Source organism: Sesamum indicum, linkage group LG6, assembly GCF_026168435.1.
Source record: "Sesamum indicum cultivar Baizhima isolate 11 linkage group LG6, ASM2616843v1, whole genome shotgun sequence".
Classification (NCBI taxonomy): Eukaryota; Viridiplantae; Streptophyta; class Magnoliopsida; order Lamiales; family Pedaliaceae; genus Sesamum; species Sesamum indicum.
Window position 1 is genome coordinate 18,790,576 of NC_142662.1, and position 21,173 is coordinate 18,811,748.

General features: G+C 38.7%; 4 protein-coding genes and 1 long non-coding RNA gene across 5 annotated transcripts; 3 read left to right on the forward strand and 2 right to left on the reverse strand.

The window, feature by feature from the left end:
- The first annotated feature begins 1,001 nt into the window (after positions 1–1,001).
- Positions 1,002–6,039, forward strand: LOC105164160 (phospholipase D beta 1). The gene is made up of 10 exons (XM_011082754.3): positions 1,002–2,594; positions 2,778–2,891; positions 3,070–3,264; positions 3,561–3,809; positions 3,877–3,945; positions 4,037–4,184; positions 4,340–4,488; positions 4,706–4,873; positions 4,978–5,175; positions 5,278–6,039. Exons 1-10 carry the CDS (start codon positions 1,653–1,655, stop codon positions 5,569–5,571), a joined length of 2,526 nt encoding a protein of 841 aa, XP_011081056.1. The 5' UTR covers positions 1,002–1,652; the 3' UTR covers positions 5,572–6,039.
- A 318-nt stretch (positions 6,040–6,357) lies between these two features.
- Positions 6,358–9,704, reverse strand: LOC105164159 (cucumisin). Its single transcript, XM_011082753.3, has 10 exons — positions 9,621–9,704; positions 9,440–9,528; positions 9,262–9,359; positions 9,034–9,174; positions 8,819–8,918; positions 8,230–8,740; positions 7,825–8,153; positions 7,618–7,729; positions 7,319–7,532; positions 6,358–7,213 (listed from the first exon to the last, which is right to left on the reverse strand). Exons 1-10 carry the CDS (start codon positions 9,702–9,704, stop codon positions 6,564–6,566), a joined length of 2,328 nt encoding a protein of 775 aa, XP_011081055.2. The 3' UTR covers positions 6,358–6,563.
- LOC148787884 (uncharacterized) lies at positions 7,288–10,188 on the forward strand. The gene is made up of 2 exons (XR_016065780.1): positions 7,288–9,142; positions 9,277–10,188. It is a non-coding gene; the product is annotated as an uncharacterized LOC148787884 (long non-coding RNA).
- A 2,121-nt stretch (positions 10,189–12,309) lies between these two features.
- LOC105164245 (cucumisin-like) lies at positions 12,310–15,627 on the forward strand. Its single transcript, XM_011082858.3, has 10 exons — positions 12,310–12,393; positions 12,486–12,574; positions 12,655–12,752; positions 12,840–12,980; positions 13,096–13,195; positions 13,274–13,784; positions 13,861–14,189; positions 14,285–14,396; positions 14,482–14,695; positions 14,801–15,627. Exons 1-10 carry the CDS (start codon positions 12,310–12,312, stop codon positions 15,448–15,450), a joined length of 2,328 nt encoding a protein of 775 aa, XP_011081160.2. The 3' UTR covers positions 15,451–15,627.
- A 2,011-nt stretch (positions 15,628–17,638) lies between these two features.
- On the reverse strand, positions 17,639–20,294 carry LOC105164244 (cucumisin). The gene is made up of 7 exons (XM_011082857.3): positions 20,210–20,294; positions 20,036–20,135; positions 19,423–19,936; positions 18,999–19,327; positions 18,792–18,903; positions 18,488–18,701; positions 17,639–18,342 (listed from the first exon to the last, which is right to left on the reverse strand). Exons 1-7 carry the CDS (start codon positions 20,277–20,279, stop codon positions 17,702–17,704), a joined length of 1,980 nt encoding a protein of 659 aa, XP_011081159.2. The 5' UTR covers positions 20,280–20,294; the 3' UTR covers positions 17,639–17,701.
- Between the last annotated feature and the right edge of the window lie 879 nt (positions 20,295–21,173).

Genomic DNA, 21,173 nt, shown 5'->3' on the forward strand with positions numbered 1-21,173 from the left:
AAAACCCCTAGAGAAACTACTATGGCCCACAAATTTTGAATTGCCTTAAATACCCCCTACTGCACTTATCTCTTCCATAAATACAGAGCCTTTTTTGATTAATTAATGTTGTTAATAATTTTCTATTCATGCACATTTAAAATTAATTCAATTTATTAGCTTGGATTAGCTTTTCTTTTTTATTTTAGTTTTTTAAAATTAATTAAATAAATACGAAAAAAAAATTAAATAACATATACATATATCGAGTCTGCTTCAGTTAATTATTTATAGTGTCTTGGTTCAAATTCAATGAAGACAAAAGTTAAAAAGGTATTTGGATGAGCTTGAAAGTTTTTTAAAAATATCTCTTAAAAAATAATAAAATGTTGAAGAGTTTATGGGGAAATTTTCAAAGAAAGAGCTTATCAAAAATAAAAAATAAAAATAAACCTTAGAAGTTTATAAACTATTTCAAAAAAATAAAAATTCTTAATTTATTTTTATTATTTTTATAAATTATTTTAATTTTAATCGTATTAACTATAAAATTACGTTACTAGGAGAATTTTTTTATCTCTTTTGCGTACTCTTTAACTCAAAAGAATTAACATTCTAAATTTAGTTCCAACCGGAAAATTACATACTTACGTCCCACAAATTATTTTTTTTTATGATTTTGATCATATTATTCTTGAATTTACCACATTGTACCCCAATTTAAAAAAAAAATTTATAATTTTAGTCTCAAATCTTAATTCCGTGAAATTTCTGACTGAAATATCACGTGCATGTGACGAGCTACGTTAAATTTTAAGGGGCGGTGCTGATGTTTGCGTTAAAAATTTAATAGAATTAAGATTTGGGACTAAAATTGTAATTTTTTTTCGAGGTATAGGGTACAATGTGGTGAGTTAAAAATAATGAGACTAAAATTACAAAGAAAATAACTTGGAGGACTTAAAATGCGATTTTTCTCAACTGAATTCAACTACTTATTTACGCAAGAAATGTACATATATGTCGAGTACTATGAAACAATCCTGCAGGCAACAGAAACCACAATCGTTCAGTCCCGCAAGATCGGGTTTTGGCTGTAGTTTTCCAACAAGAACGGATGAGGGACTCCCCCCCTCCCTGGCTGCTAATGAATCCTCCTCTCTCGTGATCAAAACATGTTACATATAGATGGGTTTCTGTATAATCTGGGAAGGCCCTTTAAAGCATGTTCAATTGGCCTTTCTCTGAATGAACGTGATGTCGCCTCGCTCCGTAACTGATTGGTTGTTCTTCCCAATCTTGCCGAAGTTAGAGTAGGTTATTGCGTTTTCTGTTTTGTCATATTCTTGGGGAAGGCTGTTTTCATCTGGAGAGAAGACTTTCTGGGTTGATTCGTTTGTCTCCTTTTGAAGAATGGTTTTATTGATTCTTGGTCTGTTTGTTTGCTAATTGTTTGTATCATTGATGCTGAGAAAAGTCTCAGTTTTTCTTGAATTATCCTGTATTTTGATCACATTTGCCCAACAATGTGTGTAAAAATTGGATCTTGATGGTTCTTTGCTTTCTGTGTTGTCCCATTTGGGCTGCCCAAGGTATATATATGTATATATAAATATATGCGGAAGCTACTCTTTTAGGTGTTGAAATACTGAACTACAGAGGAAACTACTGGCATGGCTTACTTAAGTTATTCTAATTCAATTGGTGAGGGCTCAGTGCATGGACAACATGTCCAACATGTCCCATTCCCGACCACGACCGGGTTGAGTAGGTCGTATTTGCTGCATGGGAATTTGGATATTTGGGTGAAATCAGCCAAGAATCTTCCCAACTTGGATATGATAAACAAGAGCTTAGGTGATGTGTTTGGGAAATTGTCTGGGAAGTTAATGAATAAATTGGAAACAAGTGATCCTTACGTTACTATATCAGTAGGGGGTGCGGTAATTGCAAGGACTTTTGTGATTGAAGATAATGAGAATCCTGTTTGGGACCAGCATTTTTATGTTCCTGTAGCACATTATGGTACAGAAGTGCTGTTTGTGGTTAAAGACAGCGACGTCGTGGGATCTGAGCTGATCGGGGGTGTTGCGGTCCCTATGGAGCCGGTAGCGTCAGGAGCAAGACTGGATGCTACTTATCCTATCCTCGGCCCAAATGGCAGACCATGTAATCCAGGGGCTCTTTTGAGTTTATCGATCCAATACATACCAATTGAGAGCATATCAGTTTATCGTGGTGGAGTGGGATCGGATCCCACACATCCGGGTGTACCTGGTACCTATTTTCCTGTAAGGAGAGGAGGAAGAGTGACATTGTATCAAGATGCTCATGTGTACCACGGTATGCTTCCCAGTTTGTGGTTGGCTAATGGCATGATGTACCAGCACAGGCAATGTTGGCGTGATATATTTGATTCAATAGTTCAGGCTCGTCGCCTAATCTATATCACTGGATGGTCTGTTTATCACTTAGTGCAACTTGTTAGGGATGATCCTAATTTGCCAAATACTAACTTGGGTGAGCTTTTGAAAGTCAAGTCTCAGGAAGGTGTGAGGGTGCTGCTCCTCGTATGGGATGATCCTACCTCCACAACCATATTGGGTTATAGAACTGTAAGAACCATCTCTACTGTGTCTTTTGTAACCATCTTCCAATCATAGATGAAGAAAGTTGCTCTAACTTTTAAATTTTTCACATTTTATAACATACATGATTTCTTAAATTCAACTTTAGGCTGAAATGTCTCATTGAGTACTTCCTTCTTATGTTATTTTCTCACCTTTTATGACAATCAGGAAGGTGTAATGGGTACCGGTGATGATGATACACGCCGTTATTTTAAGCATTCATCTGTGCATGTGCTTCTATGTCCAAGGAGTGCGGGGAAAGGAAGTTGGGCCAAGAAGCAGGTTGGATTCTGCATAACCTTCTCTCTTTATTGATAGAAGACCTGATTCGAGTGGTTGTTTCTGTAGGGAAAAAAAGCAAGCTAGAAGGGAAGAAACACTTTCTTGGCTTGTATTCAACTATTGTGCTTAATTTCTTGGATTTTTGGTGAAGACTGCTTAATGCTTCCTTTTGCATCAGGAAACAGGAACAATCTACACTCATCATCAAAAAAGTGTAGTGGTAGATGTTGAGGCCCATAACCATAAAAGAAAGTTAATAGCATATGTTGGAGGACTTGACCTATGCAAGGGAAGATACGACACCCCAAATCACACATTATTTAGTACACTGGAAACCATTCATAAAGACGACTTCCATCAACCTAACTTCACGGTAATCAAAACATCTTTTTCTAGCATATGATCTATTTCCTATCTTCTCCTCTAGTTGGTGCATATTTGTTCATACTTATTGCCATGTATGGAGGGTCATGACAACAAGTAAATCTTAATGCTGATAACGTTTGAAGTCTAGATGTAACCAAAGACACAAATATGAGTGACAATGAGCAAAAGAAGAAGAAAAGTTATAACTTTTCTAATTGTAACAACTTGAACTTGATATTGGCTCTCTTTTTTCTTCTTTCTTTTCATTTCCTTTGCTTTTGATTATGTTATGCGACTAAACAGGGGAATATGGTGGGTTGTCCAAGAGAGCCATGGCACGATTTACACAGTAAAGTTGAAGGTCCAGCTGCATATGACATCCTAAGAAACTTCGAAGAGCGCTGGCGGAAGGCCTCAAAGCGCCACGGGATTCACAAGATGAAACATTCATTTGATGATTCCTTACTGCAGCTTGATAGAATTCCTGACATTGTGGGAATAGATGAGTCTTGCACCATAGAGGAAGATGATCCAGAGTCTTGGAACGTCCAGGTATTTGTTGAAATTATGTCATAAATACTTTACTCATTTCGGGATCTAAATTTATTGTGTAATCTAGGTTTTTCGTTCCATTGACTCCAACTCGGTTAAAGGTTTCCCCAAGGATTCAAGAGAGGCTTCAAGCAAGGTAAGTTATATCTCCATTCATCTCTTTTCCCTCATCTTGTGCGTGTGTGGTGTTAATGAATATAACTAACAACTTTGCTGCATTTGAACAGAACTTGGTATGCGGGAAGAATGTACTGATCGACATGAGTATACACACGGCTTATGTAAAGGCAATTCGTGCAGCTCAACATTATATTTACATCGAGAACCAATACTTCCTTGGATCATCATACAATTGGGCTCACTATAAGGACTTAGGTGAGAAACTTTAACTTCTATCCTATAATCAGCTGCTATGTCTAGGAGCATAATACAGAACAAGAATTATTTCTGATGTGTTTGTTAAAAGGGTGTTGAGTTTTCTTTCTCTACTTCTTTTGTCTAAGGATGAATGAAATACCTTCTTATTTCAGGTGCAAACAATTTAATTCCTATGGAAATTGCTATGAAGGTTGCCAATAAAATTAGAGCAAGGGAGAGGTTTGCTGCATACATTGTTGTTCCGATGTGGCCAGAGGGAGTTCCAACCAGCACACCTACTCAAAGAATTCTTTTTTGGCAGGTGGGCCTTTACATTCTCACTAAGTTAAAATATTTCATTTCATGAAAAGCTTGAAAAACTTTTATCTTAGCGTCTTACAAAGATTTAGTTCAAGTTCAGTGATCAACAATGGAACATAAACTTACATATCAATACCATGACCAATGATATTATAAAGATGCTGTTTATTTTCTTTTTTTCATCTTGTGGAAGCTGATGATAATCCACATTCTTGCAGTATAATACAATGCAAATGATGTACGACACCGTCTACAAGGCTTTAAAAGAGACAGAACAAGATACAGAGTTGGAACCCCAGGATTATTTAAATTTCTTTTGCCTAGGGAATCGTGAGCCGGAAGTAGGAGGGCCACCATCAATCACCCCCAACAAATATACTCCAGAAGTACATTATTAAACACCTTAACGAGTTTATAGTGATTCAAGTAGAACAATGGCGTTTCATAGTAGTCTTGCTTCTAACATGTCTTTCAATGTATAACAATCCAGGCCTTAACTAGGAGAAACCGACGATTCATGATATATGTCCATTCAAAGGGAATGATAGTGGATGATGAATACGTGATATTGGGTTCTGCCAACATCAATCAACGCTCTCTCGAAGGAACCAGAGATACAGAAATTGCCATCGGTGCATATCAGCCTCAATATACATGGGCAAGCAGATCCGCTAATCCACGTGGAGAGGTATAAATCAAGAATGGGTATTTCTTGATTGGATTCCCATCATTAGAACCGCTTTCGATTCATACCGAAAGTATATGTTACAAAAGCTGTTCTGCACTGCAGATATACGGATACAGAATGTCATTATGGGCAGAGCACACGGGAACGTTGGAGCAGTGCTTTGAGCAACCGGAAAGCCTGGAATGCGTGAGACGCATGAGATGGATGGGTGAGCTGAATTGGAAAGCGTTTGAGTCTGATGAAATGGTTCCACTGAGAGGCCATTTAATGAAGTATCCTGTACAAGTAGATAGAGTTGGAAAAGTTAGGTCTCTTCCTAGCTGTGAAACATTTCCGGATATGGGCGGAAGGATCATCGGAACATTTACTGGCCTTCAAGAGAATCTTACAATCTGATAAGGAACTAGGTTTGATCGAATAAACCAATCAGACAAAAAGCAAGTGTAATACACTTGTCTTTTGAATGTTTGACCAAACTCGATATGGGAGCATCTTGTCCAGAGTGACAAGAATTTGCTCTTTATTTGTGGTCATATAGCACAATAGTTGCAAAGATCATTTTTTTTCTCTTGAACTTCTTTTCTTCTTTCTGTCACATTTTAGAATGAAATAACCATTGGAATGAGGAGAATGGGTGGGAAAGCCACATTCCCCAAAGATACAATGGCCATTACAGGGACTGGTAGAATGACCCCATTTTAGCAACCTATGTAAGTTTCCTACTAGCTTTGTAAATTAATGTAGTATAGATGTGTTGGCAATCAGTTGTCTGTGTAAGCCATATAGATGAATTTACTATGACTTAGTAACAGTGGAATCCTTTCTTGGTGCCTTAAATAATACGTTATGCGTTTGTTTTATGAATTCTTGATTTTCAGAGCTACATCACCTGAGTTTGAGTTGCTGATGTTTGAGATGTGTCCATCACCTGGTAACTAGTACTGAATGAAGATACGTCAATATCTAACTTGTTATGTTAGTTTAACGTATTCATTAATGTATTTTATGCATGTTTTCTTTTGTACTAGGTGTCGGTTAACTTTGTACATGTAGTCACAACATCAAAAGAGTGGCCTGATTATGCAAAGAAGGGTAAGAAAACAATAATTGGTCTATCTTTCTGCAATAAGAGGCAACAATCTTATTAATGTTCTTTTTCGAATTTTACATTTCTCAGAGAGGCATCAACACTTAACTGCCTCATCATCAAAGTTGCCTTCACATCCAAACACGGAAATAAACAGTCGGCAGGCATCTAATTGAACGCAGCTTTGCCATGTTCGATGATGCATACACACATACATCATTATTAATATTATCATCCCAATTATGAAATGAAAAGTTGGCATGCATGCTGCCCTCTCACTGGTTAGGCTTAATCCGTAGAATTAAGAATGTTTTTGGCGATGCCCAATGCTTCCAATTTTCTGATATACGGAAGAATGCTGGAACATGGGAGTACTTCCTGGAGCCATGGACTCGCCCGAGTCAAGATTGTATGGAGCACCGGGGATATAATTGTAGACGACGAGTGGTGTCCTGACTACGTATGTTCCATCTGTCCATGTGATCGCGCCTGACGTGATTGGATGCTGTGAGATGGCCGGCCCGGTGACACTAACGGTGAAAGTTTGGGTTTCTCCAATGGCTGAGAATGTGAGAACAGATGGTTCTACTGTAACACTGATCAAGGCTGGCATGTACAAGCTGGCCTTGTAGGTTGAGTTTGCTGCACCGACATTGGTCACTGTACGGGTGAAGGTGCCCGTAATTGGCTGGCCGTCTTCAACGTACAGGGAGAATGATGGGTAGTTAAGATCCCAGGCTCGTCCAGGTGTTGTGCTGGCACAAGTGCTGTTGTCTCCTGTGACTAGCCTGAGAGTGGAAGTGTTGTAGCCCTGTTTGCAGAGGAAGTTTATGTAATCTGTTTCGGATGCATCGAATACTAGCCCAGGGTCCCTTGCAGCAGTTGGATTGATTTGACCAGAACCATAAGCGAATTCAAGATCTTCGTGTTTCCTCGGGTCCATGACATAAGCTGATCATCAAGAAATAAACCGTCATGTGAAAGCGAATAACCAGCAATTCTAGATGACATTATGAGAACATTGCAGGGCTAAATGATAGGAACTTATGTTTTTACCTGTAGTCATGAGGGCTGATTTAATGGCAGCAGGAGACCAGTTCGGGTGAAGAGATTTGACATAGGCAGCAGCACCACTGGCATGAGGACAAGACATGGACGTGCCTGAAATGATGTTGAAGAGTGTGCTCCTTTCGTCATCATAGTAGACAGAGGACGGTGACAATGGGGACCAGCCAGCAAGAATATCCACACCAGGGGCTGTGATATCAGGCTGATATTTGGTGTACAAAACAGTTAGGCATGAATAGCTAGAGCTACAAATAGATTTCCTGATGAAGAAATATTTTGGTGATCACCTTGAGAATGTCTGGGGATATGGGACTTGGTCCTCTGGAAGAAAACGAAACGACAATTGGAGCCATGGCGTCTTTCCATTCATCGCTGTAAAAAATGGTTGCCGTGGGATTTCTGGAAAGAAAATGTCCCATGTAAGTTATAAACTTATTAAAGAGACTTGCAAGATGAACTAGTGCAGAGAAAATAAAGGGTGTGGAAGCACCCACTCTGTGCTTCTGATGTATTCCAGGACACTTTTTCCGTCTTCAGGGCTGATCAATGTTGCTGGTAGTGGCCAACTGAAGGCAACATCAGGATTCTCGACAAGCACATCCGCCATGATGGTGCCAACACCATTAGCAAGCAGAATTCCCGAACCATCCCATAAGGCCTCACAGAAAACAATTTTTCCAGCCACTATGTCAGCATTCATAGCACCAGTTATACAATATTTGGCAATATCTGGACTGGAGCCAATGGTATAGTTTGCGGCATCTCCTCCCCATATTAACGGATATGAAGTCCCATTGAGATCAAAGGTGTTGATGGTGATTCCCTTCATTTATTCAGTTCAAATTTGTTAGAAACAGAAGATGATATTGTTTAGCTTCAGGCGAAATCTTTTAACTTACAGTGAACATTTGACCATTTCCAAGTTGCATTCTTGCGACAAACTTTCTGTCGATGGTGCTGGCAGCAACTGTCAGGGACCAAGGTGCATAGTTGGAAACAGTTACAGGGAAAGGACCAGAGTTCCCTGCTGAATTTGAGGTCAAAATTCCGTTCCTCATGGCGTGGAAAGATCCGATGGCAATAGGGTCATCAAAATAATCATCAGGCCAATCCGATCCCAAGGAAACTGAGATGATATCAACTCCATCCGCAATTGCATCATCAAAGGCTTTAAGGATGTCCGCAGAACTGCACCCAAATGCCCAGCAGACTTTGTAAACCGCAATTCTTGATTTTGGGACTCCTCCTCTTGCTATGCCCTTGGCAAGACCGAAGTAGCTTGCTTCAACCTCAACCCCTGCAGCAGTTGATGCCGTGTGGGTTCCATGTCCTTCCGTGTCTCGTGGAGATGGGATATCATCATAATAATACGAATTGTCACTGTTGTAGTAACGTGCACCGATGATCTTACTGCAGTGATGCCGCTCATGTTAGACAGAAGGTTTCACATCTTGATGTAAACTCAAAATTTTCCTACTAAGTTCTTACTTATTGCAGGTGAAATTTGCGGTCATGCAGGTACCCTTCCATTTGGCTGGCGGAGGGCCAAAGCCTGAGTCGTTGAAACTTGGGTGCTCTGGCCAGACTCCTACAGGAATAGGCAGCAGAACATGTAAGAACTTCAAACGAAGTTCTGGATAGCATTGAACATTAGCTCCCTTGTGAGGAGGATCGGTGACATGATAGAGATTTCATCAAGTTACCAGTGTCTAGGAGGCCAATAATGACATCTGATTCCTGAGGAGCTCCAACTTTGTCTATGGTGACATTCATGAAGTCCCAAGACCTTGTAGTATGATGCTTGAATATACGGTTTGGGTTCACCGAAATCACTCCTTCCATTTCTGCAGACATTTGTGTTATTTTGGTTTCAGCCTAATATTTCCAGTTCTTCTTAACCACTTCTATTTCCTGCTCCAAGATTGACTCACCTGAAATCCTCGCAGCTTCCTCCTGCGTCAGCTTGGCTGCGAACCCATTAAAACTTCTCCCGTAACTGTGAACTAGTGAGTCTTTGGCTGCTGAGGCACTGGATCACAAAATACAGATGCTTTCAGTATTTAAAATTATTACAAGAATCAACATTAGAGGAAGAGAAATTTATGCAACCTTCCAAGTACTCTGTGCAACATGGCATGATGTTTGGATGCAACCGATACATCTTCTTGAGGCCGACCTCCCATGTAGACAACATGAAGCTGCAAAGGCAACAAGCACTCTTACAAAGAGAAACACAAGGCAAAAACAGATATTAATTCGGCCAAAGTTAGGCCAGTGAATTTATCCATACCTTCCGTTCTTGACAGTGGCAGTTGAGCACAAGAGCTGAAAGCAACAATGGATAGAGAAGTGAAAGTATCCCGGCTTTCGCCATTGTGAGTGAACTCTGTTAATGGGATCTGATGTCCCATTTCCTGAGACTTGAGGTTTATATAGAACTAACTTTGTGGCTTGATTTCTCCACACCGTTTGATGAGCTTAACCGGCGGAGAAACTTCAGTTGGCTGCTTGTGTTTATTGAGAAGGCCGCCTTTGTTCTTGTAGGCAATTTACAACCAAGAGCACATCAAACCAAACACAGTCTTAACAGCTCAGGTGATAATGACATTTGTTGAGGAATGGATTATAGGATTTGGGACAATCCAAGATCATCAATGGAGGACTGTTTTCACAACATCGGATGAAGTGTGGATGCATTGTTGCTTACTTTTGTTGTCTGGTGCTTTCTTTGGATAATGGTTTTTAGTAAACTAACTTCTAATACTCCCTACCTGCGCTTGTTTCATATGATGTTGGTGTAACACATTAGATTGGCTCGAAGGAGCTTGGCTTTCTTGAAATTTTTGTTGGACACGATATTTACTGTCTTGCACGTATTAGGAATATGTGTAGTTTGTTTTCGTTCAGAATGATTAGAGACACGAAGTGTAATATTGTAGATTAACTCAAATTCGGAAATATTCTAATAGTCTTCCACCATTAAAGGTTAAATTTACAACATATTACGTTAGTTTGGAATATCATCCAAAATAATCCCCCCATGTTCGTGTGCTTGAGCCACTCATTTTAAATTTTTTAAAAAGCATTTTTAATTTAATAAGATTGATAATTTTTTTTAAAAAAATTCATGATATTTATTCAGTGACACATATATATATTTAGTATTTAAAGTTTATATTAAATTTTATAAATTATTCTAATGCTATTATTTATTTTGCCATAGTAAATTAGTATTTCTAAAAATATTTAAAAATATCTTCTAACAAATTACTTGCACAAAAATGTTATTTGCTTTTTTTTTTTTTTTTTGTAATTGGATATATTTATCATGTCCAAATAATTTAGAGGTATTATGATTCTAAAACAGTTCTTTTTTTTTTAATAGAATTTTATTCTTTATAATTAAATAGACAGACTTGACGTAAAGTAGGTGGGACCCTGATTACTCTTATTACTAATAAAAAATATTAAATTTGAATACAGTTTTTTTTATTAAAAAAAAAAAGGGCGTCTTATCATCCATATCAGTGAATAAACAAATTTATTTTCGACATTTCTGACATAATAATTCAAATAATTCTTCTTTCTATATGAAAGCCAAAGTGAAAATAAACTCACCTTGGAAATATTACATTTCGAAAATAGACACTGTAAATAAATTAAATCAGGCTTTAGTATCCTATTGACAACACAAATTTTCTAAGATTTTCTTGTTTTAGGGGGTGAAAAAAAAAAAAAAAAAAGCCGTCTGTATCCAAGCGGAGAGTTGGGTGCTTCTGAAAAAATGTATATTACTTTATCAACTTGCACATCGTAAAATAACAGCATATTTATAAATGTATATTGATCAGAACAATTAAAAGTAAGGTTAGTTACACTTAGATTTATTTAAAAAATATAAAATTATACTTTTTTCCTAAAATAGTTCTAAAATTACATTTGCACCCCTTTAAAATTTCATTATTCATACATGACCTTTTTTTGTTGGGGAAAAATATTAAATGAGAGGCAGAATTAAAAATTATGCAACATTGTTTGCTATGTTAGTATTTTTTGTCCCAAACTCAACAAAAGGGATCAGGTGTAAAAGGAGAATTTTTGGAAGAGGTGTAAATGTAATTTTAAAATTTTTTTTTGGGGGAAATATAATTTTGTATTTTTGGAGGAGTTTAAATATAATTAACCCTTAAAATTATTTGCACATAGCATTAATAACAAATTATATTATTACTCATTTATAATCGTCCATAACAATAATTAATTTATTTTAATTGTTGGATTTGACATTTAGCATTATTCTACATGAACTTACATATTATAGCCATGTATTTGTGATCATGTTTATAATACAAAAGGAAAAAATGCAAGTAATTTGGTGATATTACAAGTGAGCAAATTATTTTTTTATGAAAAAAATAGTAATTTATTCTCCTATATTTTTTAAAATATAGCAATTTACCCCTCTGTATTTTTTAAAATGAAGCAATTTACCCACAAAAAATGGGTAAATTTCATTAAATCCTAATGTAAAATGATAGAAAAATTCCAGTCCCTTGCATATAGGGATTACAAAAATTGAACTTTTAGATGCATCAATGAAGACAGATTCGGAAGATGAACTGTGTCTTGATGCTTACTTTATCTGCAGCTGATGAACATATCAAGGCAACCTCAAAACTAAAAATAAGTAACAATGCATGCAAACATCATCCTATGTTGTGAAAACAGTCCAGTAATGATCCTGGATTATCCCAAATGTTCCAAAAATAATGTTATTATCACCTGAGCTGTTAAGAATGCTCTCAAACTAAGGCGGGGTTCTCAACAAATACAAGCAGCCAACTGGAGTTTCTCTGCATGCCAGTTAAGCTGATCATCAAATGATGCGGAGAAAACAATCCGCAGAGCCAGTCTTATATAAACCTCAAGTCGATCTCAAGGAATGGGACATCAGATCACATTAACAGAGTTCACTCACAATGGCGAAAGCCCGGATACTTTCACTTCTCTATCCATTGTTGCTTTCAGCTCTTGTGCTCAACTGCCACTGCAAAGAACGGAAGGTATAGATAAATTCCCCAACCTAACCTTGGCCGAATTAATATCTGTTTTTGCCTTCTGTTTCTCTTTGTAAGAGTGCTCGTTCCCTTTGCAGCTTCATGTTGTCTACATGGGAGGTCGGCCTCAAGAAGATGTATCGGTTGCATCCAAACATCATGCCATGTTGCACAGAGTACTTGGAAGGTTGCATAAATTTCTCTTCCTCTAATGTTGATTCTTGTAATAATTTTGAATACTGAAAGCATCTGTATTTTGTGATCCAGTGCCTCAGCAGCCAAAGACTCACTAGTCCACAGTTACGGGAGAAGTTTTAATGGGTTCGCAGCCAAGCTGACGCAGGAGGAAGCTGCGAGGATTTCAGGTGAGTCAATCTTGGAGCAGGAAATAGAAGTGGTTAAGAAGAACTGGAAATATTAGGCTGAAACCAAAATAACACAAATGTCTGCAGAAATGGAAGGAGTGATTTCGGTGAACCCAAACCGTATATTCAAGCATCATACTACAAGGTCTTGGGACTTCATGAATCTCACCATAGACAAAGTTGGAGCTCCTCAGGAATCAGATGTCATTATTGGCCTCCTAGACACTGGTAACTTGATGAAATCTCTATCATGTCACCGATCCTCCTCACAAGGGAGCTAATGTTCAATGCTATCCAGAACTTCGTTTGAAGTTCTTACATGTTCTGCTGCCTATTCCTGTAGGAGTCTGGCCAGAGCACCCAAGTTTCAACGACTCAGGCTTTGGCCCTCCGCCAGCCAAATGGAAGGGTACCTGCATGACCGCAAATTTCACCTGCAATAAGTAAGAACGTAGTAGGAAAATTTTGAGTTTACATCAAGATGTGAAACCTTCTGTCTAACATGAGCGGCATCACTGCAGTAAGATCATCGGTGCACGTTACTACAACAGTGACAATTCGTATTATTATGATGATATCCCATCTCCACGAGACACGGAAGGACATGGAACCCACACGGCATCAACTGCTGCAGGGGTTGAGGTTGAAGCAAGCTACTTCGGTCTTGCCAAGGGCATAGCAAGAGGAGGAGTCCCAAAATCAAGAATTGCGGTTTACAAAGTCTGCTGGGCATTTGGGTGCAGTTCTGCGGACATCCTTAAAGCCTTTGATGATGCAATTGCGGATGGAGTTGATATCATCTCAGTTTCCTTGGGATCGGATTGGCCTGATGATTATTTTGATGACCCTATTGCCATCGGATCTTTCCACGCCATGAGGAACGGAATTTTGACCTCAAATTCAGCAGGGAACTCTGGTCCTTTCCCTGTAACTGTTTCCAACTATGCACCTTGGTCCCTGACAGTTGCTGCCAGCACCATCGACAGAAAGTTTGTCGCAAGAATGCAACTTGGAAATGGTCAAATGTTCACTGTAAGTTAAAAGATTTCGCCTGAAGCTAAACAATATCATCTTCTGTTTCTAACAAATTTGAACTGAATAAATGAAGGGAATCACCATCAACACCTTTGATCTCAATGGGACTTCATATCCGTTAATATGGGGAGGAGATGCCGCAAACTATACCATTGGCTCCAGTCCAGATATTGCCAAATATTGTATAACTGGTGCTATGAATGCTGACATAGTGGCTGGAAAAATTGTTTTCTGTGAGGCCTTATGGGATGGTTCGGGAATTCTGCTTGCTAATGGTGTTGGCACCATCATGGCGGATGTGCTTGTCGAGAATCCTGATGTTGCCTTCAGTTGGCCACTACCAGCAACATTGATCAGCCCTGAAGACGGAAAAAGTGTCCTGGAATACATCAGAAGCACAGAGTGGGTGCTTCCACACCCTTTATTTTCTCTGCACTAGTTCATCTTGCAAGTCTCTTTAATAAGTTTATAACTTACATGGGACATTTTCTTTCCAGAAATCCCACGGCAACCATTTTTTACAGCGATGAATGGAAAGACGCCATGGCTCCAATTGTCGTTTCGTTTTCTTCCAGAGGACCAAGTCCCATATCCCCAGACATTCTCAAGGTGATCACCAAAATATTTCTTCATCAGGAAATCTATTTGTAGCTCTAGCTATTCATGCCTAACTGTTTTGTACACCAAATATCAGCCTGATATCACAGCCCCTGGTGTGGATATTCTTGCTGGCTGGTCCCCATTGTCACCGTCCTCTGTCTACTATGATGACGAAAGGAGCACACTCTTCAACATCATTTCAGGCACGTCCATGTCTTGTCCTCATGCCAGTGGTGCTGCTGCCTTTGTCAAATCTCTTCACCCGAACTGGTCTCCTGCTGCCATTAAATCAGCCCTCATGACTACAGGTAAAAACATAAGTTCCTATCATTTAGCCCTGCAATGTTCTCATAATGTCATCTAGAATTGCTGGTTATTCGCTTTCACATGACGGTTTATTTCTTGATGATCAGCTTATGTCATGGACCCGAGGAAACACGAAGATCTTGAATTCGCTTATGGTTCTGGTCAAATCAATCCAACTGCTGCAAGGGACCCTGGGCTAGTATTCGATGCATCCGAAACAGATTACATAAACTTCCTCTGCAAACAGGGCTACAACACTTCCACTCTCAGGCTAGTCACAGGAGACAACAGCACTTGTGCCAGCACAACACCTGGACGAGCCTGGGATCTTAACTACCCATCATTCTCCCTGTACGTTGAAGACGGCCAGCCAATTACGGGCACCTTCACCCGTACAGTGACCAATGTCGGTGCAGCAAACTCAACCTACAAGGCCAGCTTGTACATGCCAGCCTTGATCAGTGTTACAGTAGAACCATCTGTTCTCACATTCTCAGCCATTGGAGAAACCCAAACTTTCACCGTTAATGTCACCGGGCCGGCCATCTCACAGCATCCGATCACATCAGGCGCGATCACATGGACAGACGGAACACACGTGGTCAGGACACCACTCGTCGTCTACAACTATATCCCCGGTGCTCCATACAATCTTGACTCGGGCGAGTCCATGGCTCCAGGAAGTACTCCAACGTTCCAGCGTTCTTCCGTATATCAGAAAATTGGAAGCATTGGACATCGCCAAAAACATTCTTAATTCTAAGGATTAAGCCTAACCAGTGAGAGGGCAGCATGCATGCCAACTTTTCATTTCATAATTGGGATGATAATATTAATAATGATGTATGTGTGTATGCATCATCGAACATGGCAAAGCTGCGTTCAATTAGATGCCTGCAGACTGTTTATTTCCGTGTTTGGATGTGAAGGCAACTTTGATGATGAGGCAATTAAGTGTTGATTATGCCTCTATGAGAATTGTAAAATTCCAACAACAATATTAATAAGACCGTTGCCTCTTGTTACAGAAAGACAGACCATTCATTCTTTTCTTGTAAGTTTTTTTTTGCAAATCAGGTTGGACCAAATCAAATTAATTACAAAGCACGTATAATATACTTGTCATGTGATTGGTCACTTTTACTTAATTATCTATAATCCCATGACAAGTGTATTGTACTGTTCATATTCTTTAATTGTATATATCAATCCCACGACAAGTGTATTGTACTTATTATATTATTGGTTAAAATCCAACCACCTTGATTTAAGTTAGAACTTCCCTTCTTCTCTTACCCTTCTATCCAAATATGATCACAAATGGTCCTGCCATTAATGACGCCGACCAACATTGATAGTTTTACAAAGATGGGGTATAAAAATTGTCGTAATGTGAATATGAGGTGGCAAAAGTAATTTAGTGGCGACTAGCAAGACCAAAAGTGAAATTTTACAATTGTAGTCTCAAGTTGTCATGCACCTTTCATTTATTTATATCTATGTACTAATATAAAAAGAAATGTCTTTTTCACTCATAAACAGCTATTTGTAATACGCAATACTCAATTTTTTTGTTGTATCGATGGTACTCTTAAGTTAATTTTTTTTTCTTATTTATTTTTTTGTAATTGGATGTGTTGGTTTATATATATTATTCTTAGTTATAATATATTTTAAAGTATGAAAGATTATTTATTATATGCACGTAGGGATGATATGCTCCGACTCTACTTTCTATTGAAAAATTCTTTTAGTTTTATTTGTGATCTTAATTACTTTAAAATGTGATAAATTCCATTTTTTTCAAGTCTAATTAGCCACAACAATAAATAATTACAACTTTATTTGTATGCATAATGTCGGAATTATCAATTTAACGTATATTTGTTTGATATTCATAAACTAATAAAATGGCTTGTAATATTTTTTTCATTAAATGTAGCACTAAATACGAATTATTTAGCAATAATTAGTAATTATTTTAATTTACATTCTTAGGATTGAAAATCTTTTTTATTAAGGATAAAGCACTGTGGTCTTTTCTTTTTGAACTGTGCTATTTAATATCTAAGCAACTATGATTTTTATATTAAAAAAACAATACAAATTGTTCAGAATGATTACTTACTATTGCTCATCAATTCAGTCATCACAAAGAGAAAAAACAGTTGGAACGAATTGTAATAAACTTATAATCTTTTAAAAACATCTATACTCATATATTAAGCCTGACACTTTCTAAATTTAGTCCGAACACACAAATACTTCATGTCCTTTTTAAAATAATAAATAAATTTTCTGACGAGGTGCCGATATAATTTACTTCAAAGGGTTCTGGTTAAATTTCTGCACTTGAGGGGTGTCAATGTTAGTTGCAACTACAACCTCAAGTGTGTGTACTTGTAATTTTATAAAAAATATGAAATATTTGTGTAATTATACCAAATTTTAAGAAGCAATTCACCCTGTATAATATAGTAAAATTCATTGCCTTGATGGAAAACAAATGGAAATTCAAACTCAAACCGGGTTTCGTTGGACCTAAACCAATAAATGGCAAGTGCAATACACTTGTTATTTGATTGCACTTGCAATTTATTGGTGTACAATTGAAGAAAAATTATCAATTCCCTTACTTCGAAATTGATTTGATTCGATAAAACCTGATTTAGGTAAAAAAATTCCGGAAAGAAGTTGTACTTGTGTAAAGACACCAACTAAGAAGGACCATTTTCCAAGACATGTGAAAGAGAGGGGTGTTCTCCCCATTCAAACAAAAACTTTATTTATCATATTCTTTGGCAATTCCAGAAGAAATCAAGGATCTTAACCTGCTTTCCTCAGCAGTTTTCTGTTGTAACAATTTAGTTTATTGCACAACATCCAGACTCTAATGTCTTAGACATGACTTGTGCCTTGTCCAAGAATGTTTTCTAAGGAAATAACATGGTATTCCTGATTATTGTTATTATTATTTAGTATAGAAGAAAGCATCTTGAATCAGAGATTCAAGAATGTCTGACGATTCCACTCCTGTGATCCTTGTACAAGCCGTTGAGAACACGTTTCTTTTCGGGCATGGAGTTAGAATCTTCCGAGTCTAGAGTATAAGGAGCACCAGGGATGTAGTTATAGACGACAAGAGGACTTCTGACCGCATGTGTTCCGTCCCTCCACGTGATCGCCCCTGACGTGATCGGCTGCTGTGAAATCGGAGGGCCGGTGACCTTAACTGTGAATGACTGCGTCTCTCCAACAGCTGAAAACGTCAGGGTCGATGGTTCAATAGCCACACTAATAAGTGGCGGCACGTCAATGCTGGCCGTGTAAGTTGAGTTTGCTGCACCCACATTTGTCACTGTTCTAGTGAATGTGCCCATGATCTGCTGCCCGTCTTCCACGTATAGTGAGAATGACGGGTAGTTAAGGTCCCAACCTCTGCCCGGAGTTGTATTGGCGCAGGTGCTGTTGTCTCCTGTGACTAATCTCAGAGTGGTAGTGTTGTAACCCTGCTTGCAGAGGAAATTGATGTAATCTGTCGCTGATGCATCAAAGACTAGCCCAGGGTCAAGTGCAGCAGCAGGGTTAATGTGTCCAGAGCCGTAAGCGAACTCAAGGTCTTTGTGTCTTTTTGGATCCATAATGTAAGCTGAATTATCATGAACAATTATAGCAGGGTTAATTGGTTCGTTAGGTAGGCAGTGTTGCCGCGTTAGTACAGTCTAAGTAGGTGAGGATGTTATAAAGCGAAATGTTGATAACATCATGTATATATGATCTAAATCAGTAGTCACCTGTTGTCATGATCGCGGACTTGATGGCAGCAGGAGACCAATCAGGGTGAGCAGCTTTAACATACGCAGCAGTTGCGCTGGCATGAGGGCAAGCCATTGATGTGCCAGAAATTACATTGAAGTATAGGCTCCTGGAATCTTTATAGTAGATTGAAGGTGGCGCTAAAGGAGACCAGCCGGCCAGAATATCCACGCCAGGGGCAGCAATATCAGGCTAGATCATCAGTGAAAATGGTACAACATGCCATTAGACAGAATATCAGATGGTGTACACATAAAGTTTGGAGAAGAAATCATCGATCACCTTGAGAATGTCGGGGCTAACAGGGCTTGGCCCTCTTGAAGAAAACGAAACAACTGTAGGTGCCATTGCATCTTTCCAGGTCTCTCCCAGCAAAATGGTTGCCTCAGGGTATCTGAAAAATGTGTAACCTAAAGTCATGAATAGGGATGAACACTAACAATATCGATGAATTCTATAGAAAGAGATGCCTGAGAAAGAAGTGCATACTTTGTCGATCTTATGTATTCCATGACCTTTCTAAAGTCATCTGGACTAATCAGTGTTGCTGGCAACGGATAGCTGAAGGCATAGTCAGGAATTCCGACAGTTGGATCCATCATAATGATTCCAATGCCGTTAGACAGAAGAATGGCCGAACCATCCTGCAGACCTTCACAAAGTACTATTTTGCCGACTAACATGTCAAGATTCATTGCATCGGCTTCACAATATCTTGTATAATCTGAACTGGAACCCATGGTGTAGTTTACAGCATCTCCTCCCCACATTAAAGGATAGGAAGTTCCATTTAGGTCAAAGCTATTGATGGAGATTCCCTTCATTTTGGAGATAAATTTAGTTCAAAGGGAATATAGAAGGACGGATGAGAATATTAACTATAATTATGATGCAGGAGCAAATTTTAACTTACTGTCAAGATTTGCCCATTGCCAAGTGCCAAGTTGGCCGCAAATTTCCTGTCAATGGTGCTAGCAGCAACGGTCATCGTCCAGGGTGCAAAGTTGGTGACTGTGACAGGCTCAGGCCCTGAATTCCCAGCTGAATTTGAGGTCAAAATCCCATTTTTCATGGCATGGAAAGATCCAATTGCAATAGGGTCATCAAAATAATCAGAAGGCCAGAAAGATCCCAAGGAAACCGATATTACATCAACTCCATCCCCAATTGCATCATCGAAGGCTTTAAGAATGTCGGCAAGACCACAGCCAGAATCCCAGCAGACTTTATACACTGCAATCCTTGCATTAGGAACTCCTCCTCTTGCTACACCCTCGGCTAAGCCTAAAAAGCTCGTTCCTGGGAGTTCTACACCAGCAGCCGTGGAGGCCGTGTGGGTGCCGTGCCCTTCAGTGTCTCTTGGAGAATGGATATCTGTATCATCGTAATCATTGTCGCTGTTGTAGTAACGTGCGCCAATGAGCTTGCTGTGGAGAAAAAGATGAAAGAAGATACCCGTAAATACATGAAACACTGTCCTCAAGATATGTACACTTGTTTCAATAGTATAAGAGATGCATATATACTTGTTGCATGTGAAATTTTTGGTTTGGCATTGGCCCTTCCATTTAGCTGGTGGAGGACCAAAACCAGTGTCATTAAAGCTAGGATGTTCCGGCCAGACTCCTGCAAAACGTAAAACTAGAGTTAGTATAAAATGGAGCGTAGATAAGGTATAAAAACGCCTATTGATCAATCACCGGTGTCAATGAACCCAATAATGACATCTCCTTCCTGGCCGGCTCCAAGTTTGTCTTTGCTGAACCCCATGAAGTCCCAAGACCGTGTCGTGTGAAGCTTTAGCATGCGATTAGGGATGATGGAAACAACTCCCTCCATTTCTGAAACCACATATTCATCTTACTTTCATGAAAATGTTTGACACATCACATGTTCTCGCAATTCATTGTTCTGAGATTGTCTCACCTGATATGCTAGCAGCTTCTTGCTTGGTAAGCTTGGCTGCAAATCCATTGAAACTTCTGTCATAACTGTAGACTAGTGACTCCTCAGCTGATGAACCACTAGAAAATCACAAACATTCGGATGTTAATAACATCAGCCACGATTAGGACAACCAACAAATATAATTACAACTGCTTCTAGCAATTCTTTTCCTCTAACAGATCATATTTGAGGTTTGAGTATATTACAAAAAGATCCCACAATTTTAGAAAATTACACTAATATCTCCTGCTTCTAAGAAAAAAACATGACTATAAGGAGTCAACAATGTTTTTCACAATATGTTCATTGTAACTCTTAGCTTTGATGACCTTTCAAGCACACTCCTAAGCATGGAGTGATGTGTGGATGCTAGCGACAGATCTCCTTGAGGCCGATCCCCCATGTACACGACGTGTAGCTACATGAAAAACGTAGCACCTCTTAGACAAAAAAAAAACAAAGACAGAGAAACTAGGTCATTTCAGCAGAAACAAAGACAAGAACACAAGTAGTAACATTTTCAACGTGCCTTCCTTTCATCGCCACGGCAGTTGAGCACAAGGGCTGCTAGCAATAACGGATACAAGACCAAAAACATCCTGATATTAGCCATTGTAAGTGTTGTTGTTCCTAGTAATTATTAAGGTAATTAGGTGATGATATCTCATCAGCATGTCTGAAACTTGGAAGTATATATAGAGTAATGACAGATCCAAA